Raw genomic sequence first — 22336 nt, 5'->3', positions numbered from 1 at the left:
CATGCTTACAAGTTTCCAGAAAAGACGTGCGTCGCAGCCGGCTGCATTATCACGAGAAAATCATGAACTTCTGATGTTTATTCTGTAATTGTTATACGGTCGAGATGCAAACTTGATTGAACGATAAAGGCTATTGCATAATCTTATAGATTTGCAATCATTTACTTAACAGACATTATCCGGACTTAAATCTAATTTGTTTTTATTGTTAATTGAGTAGTAGAATACGATGTGTAGATAAACTTTCTCTACTTCAAAATTTGCAGCTATCGTTTCTTAATGACAGTACCGGTATCTATAATCAGAGCTATTAAACTTAGTTGTGTTGACTTTGTGCTGAAATAGTTGAGCAGTGCTAAAAAATGTGCCAGTTGAGCACAGTGCTAAAAAATGTGCAACAATTTTACTGAGCACCAATTCTCAACCCAACGGCCTGTTATTCAACAGAGTTGAGTCTCAATTTTAGACAAATTCCAAATGACAAAACAAAACATAACAATTCATTAGATAGAAGTGTTTAATTCATCATTTCATCTTTTTTCTTCAAATAACTAGTAAACAAAGGTTGTATAAAATACTTCATAAACTATCAATATAACTCATGTTTTCTGTATGTATATTTACAGCATTATAAATACGATCTTCACAAATATCTATCCATTAATTCAGGTTAATTACAGGTGCATTTCATAGCTAGAACATGAAAAAGTTAGACCAAGAAAATACAATGGTTTTAAATGTTTGTATTTATAAATAAGAAAATTCTATAGAAAAAGCAATTCATTCCGATACATAAAATATAGTTGGTCTATCGTTATTTTTTTTCTTCAAGATAAAAAATAAAATCAACAAGTCCTTTTAAACTGAACACAGAAAAAAAACACAAATACATCAATATAACCCATACTGTGTGACAACAAATTATAAACATACCGTGTTAACTTGGATTTTTAGAATTTACATGACTTCTATGCTTAATGCTTATGGGTGTTTTATTTACCGTATATCTTACATATGGATGACTCAGAAATAAACGAACAAGGTTATTTTCATGTTCAATGAAATGGATGTGATGTCGGTGCAACAGTCAGAAACTGTACCCACCAAGTTACAACCAAACAAGATGCCAACTTTGAAACTGACTAGCTGTTTCGAAGAATGGTAAGATGTAGCTATATGTATATGTAAATAAGCACAAGTTATTCAGCTAGAAAAAACCCCGAAATTCTAGATATATCCTACGGACGTGATTGTGAATTCCGAAAACAGACTGTGATTGTGAGAGAGAGAGAAAAACAAGGGAAAAAATATCACTAAAACCACAAAAGAACAGTGCAATAAACAAGACCCCACTTTATTTGATACTGTCCAGAAATGACCTTTGTATAGGTAAGGTCACTTCTGATAAAACACCACCCTAATCGCATCTGCCACTGTGGTTTGTAAACCTAAAATACATATAACTTCTATAGGGGATATATAAAAAATAAGCATACACAATGTAAATGTAAACATGAAGTTCTATAAATAGGGTCATCTCTGATGATATTTTAAAATGTTCTTTAAATAACAGGATATACACATTTAGTAAAATTTGATGAGAAATTTGATTTCATGCAAACACACTTTTTGTAACACTTTGAATAAAACAAGTACAATCAGTTTATATTAAGAACAAATCTAAAATGGCATTAAATACATCTAAATTTGAACCTCCCTTAATATATATATGAAATATGCTTTAGATACTCTTTGTTTTGCTTTTCAAATCGGAATTGGTTTAAAACAGTGGCAATAAAAATAAGTTAAAAATTCAAAGTTTAAAAAAGAAGAGAAAACAGCACTAGCAGTTTTTTTACCAATAAATACACACAGTGCTAAATACATTACTCTGACACTGAAAGACTAAAGTCTTTGGAGGTATATTCTTCAACAATAAAAGTCACATTGACTGGCTTCAAATACAATTCCACATGACTTAAGACCATAATTTCAAATAAAAACCACCAAAAAGAGTGTTATTGTCAAGACAGGATTTCTACATACATTTTTTTTTTTTTGCTTTTATTCTACTGACATCATTTTCCTCTAGTAAGAAATATTACTTCTGTTAAAAATTATTTTTTCATAAAGTTCGCAATAAAACATCATCAAGATTAGTATAATGAGATTTTGTATTGAAATGTTCTCTAGTAAGAAATTTATGATGGAGTACTGGAGACTAAAAATCAAATTCACTTTCAAACAGAGAGATTAATGATATCTTCTTTTCGAACATAAAAATGAAGCGTAATATACAGTGCAAAACTCCATTAACGGGTGTATATTTCAATCAGATAATAAATAATATGTACAAAATTTGACAAATTTTCTGTTCCTTTATACAATTTGACATATTTCATTCTTCTATGTAGATTATGTAAATTTCCACTATCCTTTCAAGCATAACATAAAAAGACTTTCATAGTGCAAGAGTTATTCCCCTTTCTTCTTTAAAATTTCTGGCCTGCAATGCATAGACACAAAGATAATGTATGTATCACAGATAGTCGGACATTTTGAATCCACCTTGATGTCATCGAATCACGGCTGCTTTAGTACTTCGAGTATGAGGAACTGATCTGGAAAAATGAAAGATGAAATTGTCAAATCATGATGTTTAATCCAATCCAATTTATTTTGGTTTACTTTAACACTGAACATAAAAAAAAACTGATGCAACCTTATCTAATTACTTAGCTAAAGTAATCAGAATTATCATTTTTAAAAGAATTGTTATATCTAATCTAAATTAAAAAATATCACACAATTCTTTTAAAACTCTATATGATATGAAAGGGATATATTTTCCCTTAATATCATTCATTATAACTGCACTTTTTTTTTTAATACTTACAAACTTTCTTTGAACAAAATAACTCTGTAAACTTTCTAGAAGGTCACCAAAATTTATAAAATAGTTTAAAGCATATTGTATTTTATGATGCAATAGCCTATAAAATCAAATTAACTTTTGCCAGAATAAAATTTTTCCCCAAAACATTATAGTTTAAATATTGATTTAAACGGAAAATCCACTCCAGTTCTGCAGTTAGACTGAAAAACTCAATTCATAATTTCCCATCCACCATTAGTTTTTCACAACAATGATAATTGCCACTTAAAAGTTAATTCTTTAAGACATTTACCTTACAACACACCAAAACCCATTACTTAAAATACCACCCACACCTCCTAAAAATGACCAAGATCTATAGTAATTATTAAATTCTGCTTCACTTCATAGTGTCCTCCATCATTTATATGATCAGAAAATGAATAGAGAATGAAAATGATTCCCAAAACAAATTGATGACTCAAAAAATTGAATATCGATATCTCATAAATGTTGAAAGTTACTTAGGAGTTAGGATGCTTTAAATAAATATTTGCATGTTGTACTTCAGTACAGGAAAAAAACCTCTTAAGGCATGTAAAATGAATGGATAAAAATCAAAATATTTTTGAATAGGATACTTGTTATCTACCCAAGCTACTGTTTAAAATTTGGCAAGATTCCAAGAAAAAAAGAGGAAATCAATCGTTCCTTACAGTTAAACGCGTCCATATTAACGACCATGGGACATATTCAATTTATTACACCAGTGTGTGCCAATGGTAAAGTAAATGAATCATGGCACCTATTGAGCCAAATAAAAGTTCATTCACATACACACACACATGAACATACACATACATCCAGAAGGTCAAGCCAACGTGGGACTTTGTTTGACACATTGATTATGTGTAATACACAGTAGGTAAATACTAGTAATCACATAAATCCAGTCCCAACAGTTCCAACACTGCAAGTTAAGCTGATCAACAGGAATTTAAACTTATTCTTGTTGTCTGGCACATTACAGAAACACCACACACCAATACATGTACCGCCATGTTAGTGCATACTTGCACACAAAAAGCAACAGAGAGCACAGACATGTTTCTCCACATGGAAAATACACCACTTATGAACGTCTTAACGATGAAAGTTTTCTTGAGATTAATAATGTTAAATGTTTTGCTAACAGTTGCATTGAATCAAATGCCTTAATGTACAGTTAGATAACAGCATTCTATAACAAAATTTAAACTGATTACAGTTTTAGAGACACAGTACCAAAATTAGATTCATAACTGTACAATAAAAGCTCCAAGAGCACTGTCATTTTCCAGTCTCAACCCGTATACCGGTAATTAAGATTATTTTTGAACAAGCCTGTAAACAATGAAAAAAAAATAAACCAAGAAAATAAAATTTCAAGAAGATAAACCAGTCTGTTCCTCACCTGCCCCCAAAGCTTCCAGTCATCATCTTATTAATGAAAACAAAGAGACTGAGAAAGAAAGAGAACTTTTTTTGTGTGAGCAAAGTCTGCAGGGTTAGCAGAAAGAAACTGTAGGCCAGGGGGGTCCTCTATTGGAGCAACTAGTTTGTTACATGTATAAGTATGTTGAAATGGAAAAGAAAAGAAGGGGGGGCTATATCGGGTTGTGGATAACTAGATCACTTACTGTGGAGGAGCGAAATTTGTAGGGCCAATCACTGCCAGTGGGAGCCAAGTCATCAGAAGTTTTGTACAGGTTGCTTTTATAATCCTTGCTGTATGGCCTATTATCTATGTAGTCATCATATCGGCTTGAGCTGACAAGGCAAATAAATATGAAGCAGACTATAGCATGTGTAGAATACGCGGCAAAGGTCCGAGTAATAATCGTCTTTCAAATATACATAGAGCAAGAAACAGAGAAGCTGAATAAGATTTGAGATATTTTTTTTTGTCCAATTTTCTCCTGCATATTTATCTAGCTTATGAAAATTTAGAACAGCAAGCAGAAAAGATATTCTGATGAGATTGGCTGTAACTTTATCAAAGGGTAAAAACAAAGTAGCTTCTGCAACACAGTTACTAATAATATCATTAAATATAGTAGGATGCTAGCTTTTTTGGTGTTTAGTAAATTTAGTATGCAATGGAAATTAAGGTTCAAGTACATGTTTTTACTTTCAGTTTGTCATTTTTGAAAACTCCCTAAGGAGAAATGTAAAAAAAAAAAATAGTTGCAACATGACCACACCACAAACAACTGTTAGCAAAACAACAGCAAAAATAATAAAATTATGGTCAGCAGGACTAAATAAATGATGAAATAAAAAAAAATTCAGTACAGATACTGGCACCAACAATAAAGGTGAGACCAAAAGTGACGACCAAGAAGTAGCAAAGAAATGAAATGATGATGAAGGAATGAAACGACAACAATCCATCCACTTTAACATGTTCACACAAACATCAAAATTCATGTACGTACAGACAACATTTATTCTATCTGACAATGTCTGTCATTTAAATTTCCAATAAATCATGCAACTGGGAATTTCAAAACACACAGGCAAAAAAAAAAATGTAGACAAAAATTCATGATAGAGTGAATTTCAAAAATCTTACAAGCTACCTATTCAGATTGACTAGCCCAATTTTTAAGGCTTTGGATTGCTACTAAGATTTAAATTACCGGTACCATAATATAAACAATTATTATTTTTTTTTTTTTTAGAAACATGTTATAAACAAATATTATCCCTTTTGTTTAATTAGTAGATTCCACTATAAGATAAACTGGTCTTCTAACTAAAATTACTGAACATTAAACAACTGTTACTGGTAAAACCAGTCGACATGAAAAATTAAACGACAACCTCTTATTCATCCTATTATTGAAAACAAATGAACTTCCTCTTTAAAAAAAAAAAATTTCAAAAATTCATCCAACCAGCTCACTAATAATACTAAAAAGCCAGTTGCCAGTTGGAATCAAAACTTCTTCCAAAAAAAAAATAATTAGATGGAAAAGCATGCTTAGGTGTAAAACCAAATGTGAAAAGTTGGCAGTTAATGTTGGCCTAAACTAGAATAACAAGGCCATACCTAGCAGCCAGAGCTTTCCTCAGATTATATGTATGCGAGTGGTACTTTCTACAAAATCAGAGAATTAGCAGTCACACTCTGTCGTATCTTAATAAAAATCAATCATTTCAAAAGTATTTACATGATTATCTAACAAAAATGTATATTTCCATACAAATTAATGATTACAATTAATTCACAAAAAAATCTTTCAATTTTTTTTGTTTTTTTTGTTTTTTTTTTGGGGGGGGGGGGTTAATCTTTTAAAGAAATTCAAATTGAAAAAAATAGTTTTGGTCAATTTTAAGTTTTGCATTTTCATGAAACTTTTTTTTTGCATGTTGAATTTCTTTTTTAGTGATTTAATATTTAATAAATTCAAATTCATTACAGAGGTTAAAATACATTTACTAATAATCATTCCCAAGGTCAAATTTATTAATGCCACATGATAAATCAAATTTGAAAAGAAAATTGCTCTGAAAGAGATTAATGTTATTTTCACAATCATAAAGCTTAAGACCAAAAATAGAATATAAAAGAAATGGACTCCAAATTCAAAGAAAAGAAAATTGCTCAGAAGGAGAGTAATGTTATTTTCACAATCAAAAAGATAACGTCCAAAAAATAGAATATAATGGAAATGGACTCCAAATTCAAGTCTTGAAATTCAAACAACACATTATTATTATATCAATTTTCAATGAAAAAATATATTGATGCATTAAATTTTCAATAAAAAATTGGCATTTAATTTGCCAACACAACATGTGGAATAAAAAAAACAAAACAACCCAGACAAATGGTATTTTCAACATGGACACTTAGAGACTGTTGAGTGCAGATTTGGGGGATAGGACTTTTAAAACGTGATGTTGTGAGGTTCCTACCTTTTGGCACTAGATGAGCCTGTACCATGCCTGGTACTTCTCTTGACAGAGGAGGCGTGGTTGTTTATGACGGTGCTAACTTTTGAGGCTTTAAGTGGAGACATGGGAGCCGCTGAGGAGTGGGCACTTTTAGTACCGCTTGCTCTGTAGACTTGGGTGGTCGACCTTTTGTGACCTTTCCCATCTTCATGCCTACAGACAAGAGAGCACCATGGGAAATGTCATGTGATGGGGGAACAAATATGCAAGTGGTGAAAACTAATGATTTTATGTTCTTTCTCTTTCAAAAATCATGCAATGAAGATTCAAGCACCTATCTTTTAAATAAAATTATGAACAAAGTGAAAGACATGGCAGAAATTTATTTTTCACAGATTCTTTGATGGCAAAGGTTGTCTTTTTAAGCTGAGGGTGTTAGGTTTGTCAGACCTTGCAAGCAGAAGATAGATAAATCACCTCTGATAATCATTCTTGGGGGTAAAAAACATCTACAGAGTTCTAAATCCTTACCCTAAAGCTCCAGTGGTTGCTGACCGAGAGTGGTGTTGCCGCAGCAGCTTCATCTGGTTAAGTTTGTCACCCTGAGTTTCTAACATGCTGCCTCTCGTAATGGGACCACTGTACATCTACAAAATTTGAAATTTGCAAGCAAATTTAAATTTCAAAAAAAAAATAAAAACAATGCTGAATGCAGGTAAAATCAATATAAAGATGTTAAGTAAATCCAAAATTAAGCATATATTAAAATTTATCATGTTTTCATCAAGACACTCTGAACCATTATAAACTGCTAAGTGTCCCCCCCCCCCCCCCCTTCCTCCATCCTTTCTTCCATATACCCAAACAATTTTATGGTTGCTCTTACATATTCGTCATTCTCATCTGAGCGGTAGTCACACTTCTCTAACTCGATGGCGTCCTGAATGCGCATGTCATCGACGGCAGTTAGAATCTTGGACACGCTGTGGTGTCTCTCTCGCCGCCGGTCATCGTTGGTACGAGCCCTATATAGATCTCCCTGCATCCACATTAGCGATTGCTTCCTGCACCAATTGGAACAACACAATTAATAATACATAAAAAGAAAAACAGACTTTGTCTAAAATAAAAAGTGTTTTTTGCCCTATTCTCATCCCACTAAATACTGAAAAAATCTTTCACCCCTAATTTATTGACCTTCATTACAATTTTAATTCTTTAATACCAAATTATCGTAACAAATTGATTAAGAACTTACTCTTCTAGGAAGTTTTGCTGAGGCCCTATGATGGAGCCTGGTCTACAAATTCTGCACCATGCTATACACTCTGCAGCAGTGAATTTGAAGTGCTTCATCATGTAGCACGCTATTAATGTTCCTGTACGACCAAGACCAGCTGAGATAGAAGGAAAAAAACACAGATGAAAAGTTAACTCTAGCATTCAAAGCATTTGGATCAAATTAATAACTTAACACTTAATAGGAGTCATTGTACAGTATGTGTGTGAAAAATGTCACCAGAGATGAAAAAAATATCATAACTCAAAACTCAAGTAAATTATTTCCATCCAACAGACTTTTAAAATGAAGTATTTCTCTTCTGTTATATTTGGGATGAATTTTCAGCAAATGTTTCTTTAAAAGATCTGCACAAAGACATACATAACTATCCCCTCCATCCCACCTTTTTTTCAGTTCCTTACCTTTACAATGTACAGCAATAGCACCTTCTGCATTTTCAGATAACTCTATGAACTGCCTGACTATATTATCGCTGGGAGTGCTCCCGTCGATAAAGAACAGGTCATAGTGATCAAAGCCTGCATCTGTGAACCGCCGGGCATCGTAGATCTTCTTGTTCAACCGAACAATGGTGGTCACATTATGCTTCCTGAAGTATGGAAAGTATGCTTCTGGAGCATGCAGTGGATACCCTGACAAAAACAAAAGCATAAAGTCTCAAACCCATGCAGTCACTTACATTGATTACTGTAAAATTTCTTTATCATTTTGCAGCAACTTCACACATAGAAAGAACATTATTGTTTTACATATAAAAAAAAATTTATCATACATGTACTTAATTTGAATCATAATTTATCTGAAAATATTGCTTGCTTTTACACTTTCATTTACAGGATTACATGATAATCAGAAGATGTGTGTGTAGCAATAGGAAAAGTCAGAGCATACAATAGTATTTCACAGCAAAATAAAAAAAAACACAGATATTTTTTGACATGTATCCTTTCCTTGAGGTTGGTTATACATGTACTAAATATGACAATCAAATTTTCAGGACCCTTGTGTTTCCGGCTGGAATAGCGACACATGCAGTATTGGTAATGTCTATTCTACTGGTAGTTTTCAAGGTACAGGGCAAAGCAGACAGTTATTTACCTGCTTAAGTTTGTATATTAAGGTGATACCCCAACCATGGTGAAAATTACAAGAAGGGGAAAGCACCCTGCTTATCTTGCATTACAATTTCTGGTAGAGTATCTATTCTTGTACAAAAAAAATAACAGTGTTTAAGTGCATTCTTTTTTATGTGGTGATGTGAAAACCATCCTACAGTATATGTATGATGATATTAATGAAATAAGGAAATTTTTTTCTGTATCATTCCCCCTTGTTTTTTTACTACATTCAACACATACACAATCACATCCTTCTCTCTTTGGGCATATCGACCAAACTAAACTACAATAGCAACTATTGAGATAATTACGTAAACTACACTATAGATAGATGATGGGAGAGGATCAAGTCTCTCCGCCCCACAACTTTACTATCATACCATCCTCCATTTTGCTCTTGATATGAGGACCACTAAAAGCAACCATTTTATGAGGGATGATCCAATTAAGATCCCCATTTTCAACTCTCTAGAGGAAGAAAAAATAGAAATAAAAAAGTAAACCAAAAAAAATTCAGTCCCCTTATTTCCTTTTTTTTTTGGGTGAAACCAGCTGCTCTGACCTTCCTGAACTGCAATGACCCTGCACTGTTGAAAAAATCGTAATTAAATTAGCCCGTATCATGTAATTACCATTTTCAATCTTTGTTTTTGGGTGCGGTCCACAGAATGCCAAAAATTTGTTTGGCACAATCCAGTTGAAGTCACCATTTTCTACTTTCTACAAAAAATATCATGAAATGCTCGAATCATGAAGTTCATATGAATATGAAAATTGATGAAAAATGTGCCATTTATTTGAAGAACGGGATAGCAGCAAACATACTGAGCATAAACCTTGAAGAGATATTTCATATATATACATGTATATGTTGCATTCTGAAAACGCTACAATTACAGCGCATAGGTTTAAACTATTTAATTTGGAAACTGCATTTCTCTTAGAATGTTCAGTAGAAACATTGGTACCTCATTAAATATACATGTTGATAGCACATCCCTTATAAATATATTATATTGTGCATAAAATTAGAATCCTCAGACAAATTAAATAAATGTCAACAACCAGACTGTTAATTTCATAATTGCAACTCTACTTTTAATCCATAAGAATTCAGTTTAATAAAATGTCAAACTCAAAACACTTCACTTGTATTTTATCAATATCTAATGTGTGTCATTGTATGAGGTCATGACTTTATGAATACATCAAAATTTCTTCAATATCAATACAGTATACATTATAATATTTATATTTTTTTTTGAAAACTTGTCAGTTTTTCTCTATTAAAGTTATCTTAACATCAAAACTATTATTTCATGTATAGAGGTAAATCCACTGCAAGACATGTAATTGTTTTTATCTACACCTGACATACTGTTACAAGACCTCATTTCATGAAAGTTGGCAATTACATCAGTTTTTACACCTTACAGGCATGGAGAACAGTTGACTGTCCTGTGGGCTATGCACAGACATCACTCACATATTCAAAGGCTCTGTCATCTTCTATTTTCATCATGTTAAACTAAACCCATATTTTATCCCTTGGCAATCAATATGTACATCAGAGGAAAATCTACTTCTTCTTTCTTCCCTTGTTTTTTTTTTTTTTTAAATGTTCATACATTTAACGAATGATTAAAGTAAACTTACCTCATAATGCTCATATTCATCCACGTCAAATGTTTCGAAATTGAAGAAACCATTTGCCAGTGCCTGGAAACAAGAGACAAAGTGAGATGGAAATGCCAGCAGTTGTTTTTACAGAGAATAAATTTGTGAACCTAGGCAAGTTTTGTTAAGAGAAATTTAGTACTGAAAAAGATTTGCTTTGCGCATAAAAATCAATTCTTTTTTACCTTACTGAGTCCGTGTAAACAGTCCAGAAGAGTAAGGTTGTATGTACATGCCCCAAACGATGCATCTCTGGTGAAGGAATACACAAGAAATTAATATCAGTGATCGATATTTTTTACTCAATTCAAAAAAATGTAATAATGGGAGAAATAAAATGGGAGGAAAATTCACTTTAAGAAATTATAGCACTCAGATTAACATTTTACCTAAAAGGCAGAAATGGTGGATTTGAACCAGCTACTAAAGGCCTATAAGCTTCTTCTGGAGTTTTCTTCAGATAGATTATCTGTAACAAAACAATAATTTTACTGCAGTATTTCAATAATATCATTGCAGTATTCATTTACAACAATGTTGTAAAATACTATGACAAAGACTCTCTCTTGGAAATGAATTTTAAAATTATTTATTTGTTTATAATCTCAGTGACTATTGGAAAATTGTAATCATAATGCAGGAATAAACAAGAATATTTCAATTTATCAAATAAATTAAAGATCTGCATCAAAATTGAAAAAAAAATTGCCATATTTCAGTCATTAACCCCCCCCCCCCCCCTTTCCCAAAAAATAAAAATTAATTCAAAACAAACAAAATATATCAGAACAGCATGAACAATAAACATTCAGTTAAAATTTCATTAGTTTCTACTTACTGCATATGCCGAGATCAGAAATGCAGCATTCGCTCGCTTTCGGGCATCAAAGCTTGTGTAGTGGATAATTCTCTTCTTTGCAAGTGAGAAAGACTGGAAAGACAGAACACTATTATTGCATCATGATCCATCATCTTGTAAATTACAGTCTGATCAACTCTCCCTACGCCGTTAGGTTATTGATATTCTTCATTAATTTCTTGGTTATTGCACACTCTGCTACCGCACATACTTGTTTACAATGTGTTCACCCATCTTTCTATTTATAGCATAGCAAACAAATTTGTTCCTTACTATGCCGTGGGAGTATGGAACATATGTTAAGAATACTCAGTACTTTTTTTCACAACAAACTTTGAAGCATATTTTCATATTAAAACTGCCATTAATATCATATCAACCAAACCTTAAAATACTACATGCATGCTATAAATACATATCGGTATTTACTTCAAGATTGTTTTGTTTCAGATGAAATATAGTATTCTATATACATGTATATATATGTCATCTATGATGATCATTACCTTTAGTTTTTTGTTGAGTTTACAGCAATATCTGTATAACTGTGCCAAATTCAGTGGTCCAAAATCAGCATAGAAACTGGAAAAGATAGGTATAAAAACAAATGAAGGAAAATGACCTTGACCTTCACTTTTGTGTGTGTATATTTTCGGTATGTAAGATAACTATCTGCTTAGATTAACATCAAATCCACCAGATCTGGGTCAAAGGAATGTGTAAACAAAGAGAATGTAAATGAGCAATCTACATCATGTTTGTCAAGCGAGTGGCCTATTTTATACCCAATAACTGATAAACATTTGACATTTATAACTTGTCATTAACACTTGCCGTAGTCATATCTATAGATAGAAATGCATAATATCCTTATTGGATTAAAAATAGCAGAGGTGGAAATACTAAATAGGATATGTATTATTGGGACTGGAATAAGAAATCTTTTTGTTTTGAACTCTGCAATGTTGATTAAATGCTGTTATCTTTCAAGATTAGTTTTCTGGTTTTTATTTCACAAGTCACAACTGAAATCTAGCCAAGTGTCTGGAGTGATTTTGGCACATTGCCAATATTTGAAATTTTTCAGTTAACTTTGTTATGGGCTATTTTTCCAATAAATTCACTTACTTTTGGGGTATTACAAGCATTTGACACAAAAATACTTTAAAATTTAACAAAACCTCTTCTCATGTTACTTGTAAATTAAGGAAATAAATGATGATTACTTCCTGTTCTAGATCTTTTCAACTTGTTTATAAGTACACAACATATAAATTGAAATATTGTGCTAAAACGAAAAGAATATTGATAATTTTGAAATTCACCGTTTCGCTCATCCACAAACTTAACAATATTATGAATAGAAAAAAATTTATAACATGCATGCAAGGGAATGAACTGAATACAACCTTAGATACATTTTCTTTGATTTCTTAATTCTTTGTGTTACATGTAAGAGAATCATAAATATGTATGTCTTGTAATAAAATTGTACTTATAGAATTCATTCATATCAAATTACAAGAAAGCATCATCAGATTCTGAAGATGTGGTTTGGGGGAAGGGGGGTGTGCTATTATCCATTTTCCAGTCAACTTTTGAGTTCTTTTAAATGCATTCATGTTTCTTTTCCTCAGAGGGTGAAATTTGAGCAAATTGCCTATCTATACGTTAAAATCACCAATCTAAGGCAATCTTACATCACTACTGCAAATAGTGTAAAGTTCAAAACTTACTTTTCATACACAAGTTCATCATCAACACAAAAATAATGTGTATGCGCTGTAGATCTTGGCTTCGTTCTCAGAGTAGCAAAGTACAGTCGATCTATACAATAGAAATAAATATTGTAACATTAAAGTCGAAAGTTGATCGCTTTTGAACATGCAAATGCATTAAAACCTTGTCGAGACTTGTTCAGAACGAAAGCAAAGTCAGCATCTATAATAAGATTTATTCCATGTCTATTAGCTGCAAATTTAATATTTTACCTTTCAAGAACTCGGAAGCACTTCCAATAATATCATTTTCATCTGCCATTCTTCAATATGTATCACTTTCGTTTCTAATTAATCCAATATAAATATAATTTTCCTGACTTCAAATCGCTAGTAAATATCCTCTCTAATTCTTCGATATTTTCCGACGCTTTAAATAGCGTAAAACACTATTTCACAATAAAATGTTTCTTTAAAACTCTGTAAGTCTCCATGTAGTAAATATAACGGTAAAACAAAGCTAATAAAAGAAAAATGCTACAATTATCGACCCCCCATTTCCTCGCCAAAATTGACGGCCATGTTTGAACTAGAGCAAAGTTAAGTGCAAAAGATCACGTGATCAGGCTCTAGACCAATAGTACATTACACAACAATTGTCGTCATGGGGATTTCCCAGTCTGACCAATGAAATCTTTGTTTATAGTTTTCAATGGAAACACCAACATATGTCAATATCAATTTTCATAAATTAATCAATTAATTCGAAGAATTAAATGTAAAAAGAAACAATCTAAACACAGGGGAAAAAATCTTCTTTTTAATAAAATTTCTTATTCTTTTTTTTTTTCAAACAATTTTAATGATTTTTATTATAGATAATGTACAATTCAAGATTTTTTTTAAATTAGTTATCAACATTTATTAATATGTTTATTTGTTTATGTACATGCATGCGGAAAGATTTGAGAGATTGACAGTTCGGATGTAAACAAAATCCATCTCTTCATTATAAATTTATTAATAAATTTATAATGTATATATATACCTCATGTATTATAAATTGTATTATAAATTATGTTCATTCACAGGCACCAGAATTTTACCGAGAAACAACATGTTTGATCAATTGTTAATGTTAGATTTAGTCAATATTGATACTGATTTACTTTTATATGGCAATAACAACCTTCCTTTACAAATCAACAAAAGCATTTTTGCTTCTGTACAAAAGTTTATAGACGAATCCTTGAGATTTAAATAATATTTCTTTGTGGATATCAATATTATATTTTCTTTTGTTCTATATTCATATGCATGACAGCTATTGTTATATTTAAGGAGAGGAACTTGTAAGTTGTTAGAACTTGTTTCTGATCCTTTTGTTTAGTCAATAAAATATGTTCAAAACAAACCTGAATTTTTATCAATTGCAGTCGCTTAATAAGTCATATATCGAAAAAGTCTACACCTACTATATATCGCTTAATAAGTCATATATCGAAAAATTCTACCCTACTATATATATATAACTTATGTACGTTCACCTGAAGAAGGATGTAAATCCAGAAAGCGCTAGTGAATAGAAACTTTGGAACTGTTCATTTTCTTTTTCATTTTTGATTATATATATATATATATATATATATATATATATATATATATATATATATATATATATATATATATATATATATATATATATATATATATATATAGTAGGGGTAGAATTTTTCGATATATATAGTAGGGGTAGAATTTTTCGATATATGACTTATTAAGCGACTGCATTTAATGTGCTTGCTAGAAGTTTTAATGTTATAATCGATTTACCATTATCAAATCAGACACAGCTACAAATGCGAAGAAACTTGCAAACTATGCCGACAAAGTACTTGAACTTATCTAGCATGTTGGATAACTGGTTGTGATATCATAGCATATGCAGGCGCTTGATTTTCCATTGACAATTTCAAGAGTTACAATTTTGCTAAACAAACAAGTGTTTCCAAATTAAAAGAAAAAAAGGTAATAAAAATTACAGGAAGCGTTATTCTATTAACGTAATGATGACGTTACAATGGATCTAAGTAAATTAATCAATGCGATATTCATCTCCATTATGACGTCATAATCAATGTAAGAAAAAAAAATAAAACATTTGAAATCTTCAAAAAGCTACCCGGATACCTACGTTCAAATTAATATCTATATAAACAAGATATTATTATTATACATGGAAAACACCTCTATTTGTAAACGACGAAAATGAAAGATTACAACGAAAAAAATTATGCCAATTAATATATATAAACTTTTTTGACACTATTTTATTTTTATCCTTATATAAAATGATGTCACATTTTAAAAACAAAACTTCTCTCATGTTTTTTAATCAAAAAGTCGTTCCAAACTGCACTGATAAACTTAATTCAGTTACTGTGAGTGCATTTTATTTTTTCAACACGACAATAATTCACGGAATTTTTCGATATATACATGTACATGTGACAGATTAAAAAATAATCATAAATGTACGAAATAACATATTTTTAAAAATTCAAAGAATGAAATTCACAATCTTATTCACTTGTTCCTTACAATGTCAATCATTTCCGTTGAAGAAGGTTACAGAGAGATTACATGTATATATAACAAATTTCTATACTAACCGCCATAAGCTCATATGCAAAACATATCGTATACCAGAGACATATATGAATATACTAGTACATGTGTATGCACGTCCCTTTTTAAACGAATAACTTTACATTCAACTTAAGAAGAAAATGTAGATTTCTTTGAAATTTAAATGAATTTGATACTTTCCCAGGAGTTTTTTTTTCTTCTTACAGTCTACTTCTTTTCAAAATTTAACCGGTATATCAATTCCAAACTTATCATGCATGTTCATTGAAAATTGTTTATTTAAATACATGACATAAGATTTCGTAATGCAATATCAATACTTAAAAAAAATAGATTTTTTTAGGTCTGATATTTTTTAGCATTTGTCGATCTCGTGTTGATGAACGAAATTATTAATACAAAATATACATGCATGGTTTTTTTAATGACTTTTAAATTGTAATGCCAGTTATCATATATAGAGAAAGCTTTAATTTTGACCTCAGTCCTCCTTATCTTCCATGCCAATTGTATGTATGTCATTACATATAGAGAGTTCTATCGTCTCTATGTTGTAAAATACAATGTGAGGATAAATTATTAACGAATCAGAAATGAAAATAAATTGAACATGTATTACAACTCTCACGTACATTTTTAATTTGCCGACGCAATTGAAATTTATAAGCCGATTATCGTGACGCAGATCACAAAACTCTTAGCGCAGTACACAGTTTCAAGAATCTTAAAATATAATTAAAGTTAAGGGGTAATTAAAAGGCAGAATAAATTAAACAAAAATTTCAATTAATTTTATTTTTGATTAGTATTAAAAAATGGAACTTTGATTGTTTAAATGTGTGAAAAGAGGGGGGGGGGGGGGTCAGTGTTAAATCATAGGTGTGAAATGTCAAGATAATCCAATTAAGTTTTAATGAATACGGATTAAAGACTATTCAGTTAATATTTATTTACTTTAGTGCCAACAACACAGGATTAATTATCAAAAGATCCCTAAGATTACACATATTTAAATGGATTAGTTTATTTGTTGTGTAGAGTGAACTGTAGTAAGACTGACAACTAACGAAGGGACAGCTTGATATGTGTTTACTTTTATTAAATTAAATTCAACAAAAAAATAAATACAATGCAGTTGAAAATGGATTCTTTATGAAAAATGATATACACAGTATATAATTTAAGAACATCTCAAACTCTTACTCATTCCATAATTAAGAACAGAGCTAATTAAGTTTTCTAATTGCTACATTTCTTGGAAACTTAAGATTATAAAGATATTGCTATAGCTCTGCCGCAATAAACCTTATACATATCATTCAGTAAAACAGAAGATTTTTTCTTATTGCTACTTTCATAACACAAACAATATGGCTGGAAAACATGAATTTTCCAAAGCAGTAACAGTTTTTTAAATCTATAAACCTACATGTAATATATCATTCTGTGGAACAAAATACTTCGAAAAAAAATGCAAACTCAGCAGAACAAAGGACAGCAAATCATGCAATCAAAGTACATATACATGTATATACAATTCCTGATTGATAATTTATTGGAATATATTACTCAGTACCAAAAACAAATATCACATTGTTTTGTGTGAGCTATAAATAATTGCACAAAAATACAAATCGTTAGGATGTAAAAGTGTAGATAAACAGACTTTAAAAAAAACCACAACTAACGCCACACATTATAAATATATTTCTTCTTCACAGTACGTTACAGCATTGGTTCAGCATCGTTTCATGCATATATAAATCTCATTCACAAAGAGCAATAACTCTCCAAAATGCAAGTCTGATTAAAAAATATGATACAAAATGAAATTTCTCCACCATGCATGACAGGCAAGATCCATATATTTATTCTCTGTATGCAAGGAGACTTATCATAATATTACTATACATTAATTACCAGTTAATTGTTAATCTTATATGGAAAGTTACAAATGTTCAGAATTATAAATGCACATTCAAAATTATTTTGTTACAGTATCAACAATTGATGTGCATTCACTTTTGAAATAGATGTAAATAAATAAAACACTGTTGATTTCCTACATCAACAAAGTAAACTATTCAGCACAGTAATATTTCTATAAAATTTTCTGAACACAATGGTGCCTCCTTTGTTTCCAAGCTTACACATCGATGACCCTTGTGTCATTCGGAAAACTCACTTGCTTGACCCCCGCTAACTGTAAAAGGTCATTAATTGGAGTTTGGTCGGTGGAACTCTCACAGATGTGCATGAAATGGACTTCTTCACCTGAAAAAAAATTGAAATAAATAACATTCTTAATGATTTGTATTTGAGAAAACATGATCAACCAAAGGTACTCACATAATAAACATTGCTAATATGAAAGTTTTGAAGCATTGAAGTGATTGAACCCATTTTCTATCGACATGTTTTGACTCATATTGGCTGCTTTTTCGCTAAATCTATCCCCCCCCCACACTTTCTCAACATACACAAATTCATGTTTTTGAAGGAAAGCACTACCTGGTCCAAGAATATACTCTGCCCCCTGCTGTCGTACATTTCCCTGATACTCCTGGCATTTCATGGCCCTCCACGTACTGCTGAAGATTCCCGAGACCATATTATGTTTAATATGTTTGTTCTCTGGAAATAATAAAACTCAGGTCATATCTCAGATCTAAAACTCAAATTTGTTTTTTTACCATATCTACAACGAGAGAAGCAATGACACAGTAAATGCAGGCATGCATCATCTAGGAGGATGGAAAATAAGGTTACTTTTTGCATTGTCTCCATAATTTGGGTTACTCTTCATTCCCAAGGCTTTATAAAGTTCCGCCTCAGGATCTGTGTACATTGTGTACATGTATCCAGTTTCTTTCTTGAATGTCTATCAAACAAAAGAATGAAAGTTATGTGTTAAATGAAAATTAATACTTGTAGCAAACTCAAGAAAAGAAAGTTGCAAAGTTACAATTCACGACATGTATATCCGAATAACTCAGAAACATACTTCAAAAAGAAACATAACATAGTCACAACAACTTTGAAGCTGACAGTTTATTATTTTTAAAAATATTTTAAAGTTACTACCAGTCTAACTAAAATCATCCATTATATTATGAGTTTTCACTAATATTTCCCCTGCATTTTAAAAATATTTTTTTTACTTTATAGTTGACTGTAAATCAGCAAGTACAGCTCTAAAACAAAAGTATTTATAAATTAAATGTGATTCAACTCACCTGAATAAACTTGTTTGGAGCAGGACCTATCACAACAACTCTAACATCAGCTTCCTAGAAAATCATTTAAAATGCAATTCAAAAACATGCCAGCATTTTGACAATCTTAAATTTGAAAAATGTGCGCTCATAAAAAGTCTCGAATTACTGTTCATGTGTATTTTACAATAATTTCTAACACTTACTTACAGGAAAACCATTTATATAATTTATATAAGTACCATAGTTTTTAGAATTTTTAAAAAATGTGATCATATAAGTAAATGTTTATTAATTACTGTAAAAATGTTTTTTGATACTTGTGAAAGGTACATACATGCCTTAAATTCATTTAATTTTTAAATATGGCACAAGCTATTAGTAAAATGATGTATTCGCACGTATACCTGTAGATATTCCAGTGGTATTCTTGCTAAATCTGTAAATAACATACATGACAAATTATAAATACCGGTAGGTAAAGCAACTAAATAACAAAAGAGAAAAGATAGGTACAGTAATTGTTAACACATGGATATTGAGATAAAAAGTGTGTATAAAAAATCATTTTTTAACCTACCTTCAATGTAGTCTTTACATATGAAGCAAAGAAAATGCTGAAAAATAAATAAAGTTTGTTAACAACATGTACATGTACTTCTGTATGCAGACTACTGAAACATGTGCATTGTAAAATAGTAACACAGATGACACACTTTTATTTTCATGATTTAAGAATTTTCACATTGGTACAGTTATTAGCATTTCAATATTAGATTACTGCAGTATGTATTCTCTAGTCTGTCCCAAAATATTTATGCAGCACATTTGGGTAATTTCTAATAAAAATACACACACCTGTGAAAGATTTACAATCAAAATCGATGGAAGGGAAAATATCCAATATATCTTAACTGACACATTATTATTTTTCACTTGTAAAAGTTCACAGGAATGATATTAAAAGATTTCTTAGAGATTTACAACGTGAAATGATGACATCTTTTCTCCATTCGGAAGTCACTTGGAATACAGTGAACCTCACACAATTTTCAACATTATCATCCGGGTACTTTAATCTCCTAGACCTTGCAATGCAAAATCACCGTAGACTTTTTATTTTTAGCTGTGTTTTGAAACCTGACAAGCTAAAGGCCAGGGGAGTTTAAAGGGAGAAAATGTGGAATTTTTTCATATTATTGAATGACCATCATTTGAACTCTGAGGTATTTATAAGAAAATATGCTGCATACAAATCTTGGGACAAGTAGACAGACAATATACATTTTATGTAATGTAATAACATATATTATCAAGTTACAACTTTACTTAATTGATATTAAACAGGTTGAAACTAATCTTCCAAATGGTATATAATAGCCCATTTGGGGTAAAATCCTCCAAAATGCAAAATGGGATACAAATTTGAAGTGCAAAAAATATAATTCCTAATTTGGTAATTTTTAAAATAAACCATTAAAAATGTTAAAATAAATCAAGCTGAAAGATAAAAATATATAGCCATACCCTGGAGAATACGATAATTGTCTTCTGATGCTTGTAAATGTCGCCGAATCTAATTTTGTTGCCCCCTTCATCCAAGACGTACATGTCCCTCGCTTTGGCAAAGTTGAATTTGAAGTCGCACGGTTCTGGCTTTTCCCCTCTCGACATTTGTAAATTATCGATTTCTTCTGTTAAAACTGGGGTTTCTTCTGTGTTTTCCGTTGTAGACATTTTGAACACAAGCTTAATTTCAACAAATATGAGAAACGTGTTTTGTCAGGCAAAGTTCGCTGGTGTTTGCTGTCGATACGCTCTATGTCATATACACGCTTAAATACCGCAGCTTATACCCTTGCTAAAAAACGTTTAAAGAACCCTAACTATAGAACTCAAACAAACACAAGAAATCACAGGACCCCCCCCCCCCCCCCCCCCCTCCCCCACCTCCACGTCGATATTCATTTAGGGCTAAAATTCTTCAGTTATTTTTTCATGATATATATTCATAACTTATTTACTTATTTCGCACCAATTGTGATTTAATAGTGTAGTACACACCAACATATGCCTTATAATAAAAGATAAATCATGAAAAATTACTCAAGAAGCGGGCACTGGTGTAGCATCAGGGTTGGGGTGTGGGGGGTGGCTCCGGGTTGGGGGGGGGGGGGGCATGCAGACATTTTCTTAAATTGACATGTAAAAAATTGAAATATCATTGAGTCCCCCCCCCCCCCCCCCCATTGTTTTGGGGGATCATGTAATAAATGGAAGTGTAATCGAGGTTACACCCCCACTCGGATTACAATGGGATATTCATAATTTTGAGAATTTTCCTCTTGTGTGTGTAAGGTTTATATTTTAGGGCTAGCCCCCCCTTCCCACTTTCAAAAACGATGCTACATGCAAAGGAAGGCCTAAATTACATGTAATACGGAAGTCCATAAAATTTTCATTTTAACTTTAGGCATTTTTCTATATTTTTATATACATATGTAGAGCTCTTCTTCTAACGGAGATCAACACATTCTTAAAATGGCCACATCCCTCTTAATCAGAACCTGACACACAGGAATGCAGATATAGAGAAAGAAACAAAAAATCCACGGAATATAATACGCACTTTTCAGAATTTTGGCCAAAAATAAACGTGCCGTAGATTTGAATCATAACAGTGAGAATTTGAGAAGCTGTTGACTCTCAACATCGGCCAGGAAAAAAAACACAAAAATATGCACAGATAATTAGTGAATTTACTCAATGACGTGCCAAAGTGTATCACTCGTATTGCCAAAAAATTTCGAAAGTGAAAAATAATATTACTATTTTGAAAAATACTTCATTCATCGAAATGTCAAACAAAAACAAAAAACATGCCAAGGAGAGGAAAACCGATCATTGCTGCTGACAGCTTTAAATCCAAGAAGAATCAACATAAAATCAATAATTAAAAGAAAACATGAAATAAACAAAC

At 31.3% G+C, this 22336-nt stretch overlaps 2 protein-coding genes across 6 annotated transcripts; both read right to left on the bottom strand.

The window, feature by feature from the left end:
- Positions 1 to 1002: 1002 nt before the first annotated feature.
- LOC128165807 (dual specificity protein phosphatase CDC14AB-like) lies at positions 1003 to 14107 on the bottom strand. Of its 5 annotated transcripts, XM_052830641.1 has the most exons (17): positions 13766 to 14107; positions 13511 to 13601; positions 12281 to 12356; positions 11754 to 11846; positions 11305 to 11384; positions 11101 to 11167; positions 10895 to 10957; positions 9871 to 9958; positions 8522 to 8752; positions 8076 to 8214; positions 7704 to 7881; positions 7349 to 7464; positions 6839 to 7030; positions 5970 to 6017; positions 4555 to 4684; positions 4329 to 4354; positions 1003 to 2621 (listed from the first exon to the last, which is right to left on the bottom strand). In XM_052830641.1, exons 1-17 carry the CDS (start codon positions 13812 to 13814, stop codon positions 2576 to 2578), a joined length of 1713 nt encoding a protein of 570 aa, XP_052686601.1. In that variant the 5' UTR covers positions 13815 to 14107; the 3' UTR covers positions 1003 to 2575. The 5 variants fall into 5 exon arrangements, with proteins under 5 accessions (XP_052686601.1, XP_052686602.1, XP_052686603.1 ...); XM_052830642.1 differs by lacking the exon at positions 4329 to 4354; XM_052830643.1 differs by lacking the exon at positions 5970 to 6017.
- Positions 14108 to 17215: 3108 nt separating this feature from the next.
- On the bottom strand, positions 17216 to 21194 carry LOC128168059 (peroxiredoxin-like 2C). Its single transcript, XM_052834147.1, has 7 exons — positions 20884 to 21194; positions 19937 to 19973; positions 19764 to 19795; positions 19378 to 19431; positions 18911 to 19022; positions 18653 to 18775; positions 17216 to 18415 (listed from the first exon to the last, which is right to left on the bottom strand). The coding sequence occupies exons 1-7, from the start codon at positions 21091 to 21093 to the stop codon at positions 18288 to 18290; spliced, it is 696 nt and encodes a 231-aa protein (XP_052690107.1). The 5' UTR covers positions 21094 to 21194; the 3' UTR covers positions 17216 to 18287.
- Positions 21195 to 22336: the final 1142 nt, after the last annotated feature.

This window comes from Crassostrea angulata, chromosome 10 (assembly GCF_025612915.1).
Source record: "Crassostrea angulata isolate pt1a10 chromosome 10, ASM2561291v2, whole genome shotgun sequence".
Classification (NCBI taxonomy): Eukaryota; Metazoa; Mollusca; class Bivalvia; order Ostreida; family Ostreidae; genus Magallana; species Magallana angulata.
Note: the sequence above shows the minus strand (reverse complement) of the source record. Positions and strands in the feature narration are given on the sequence as shown.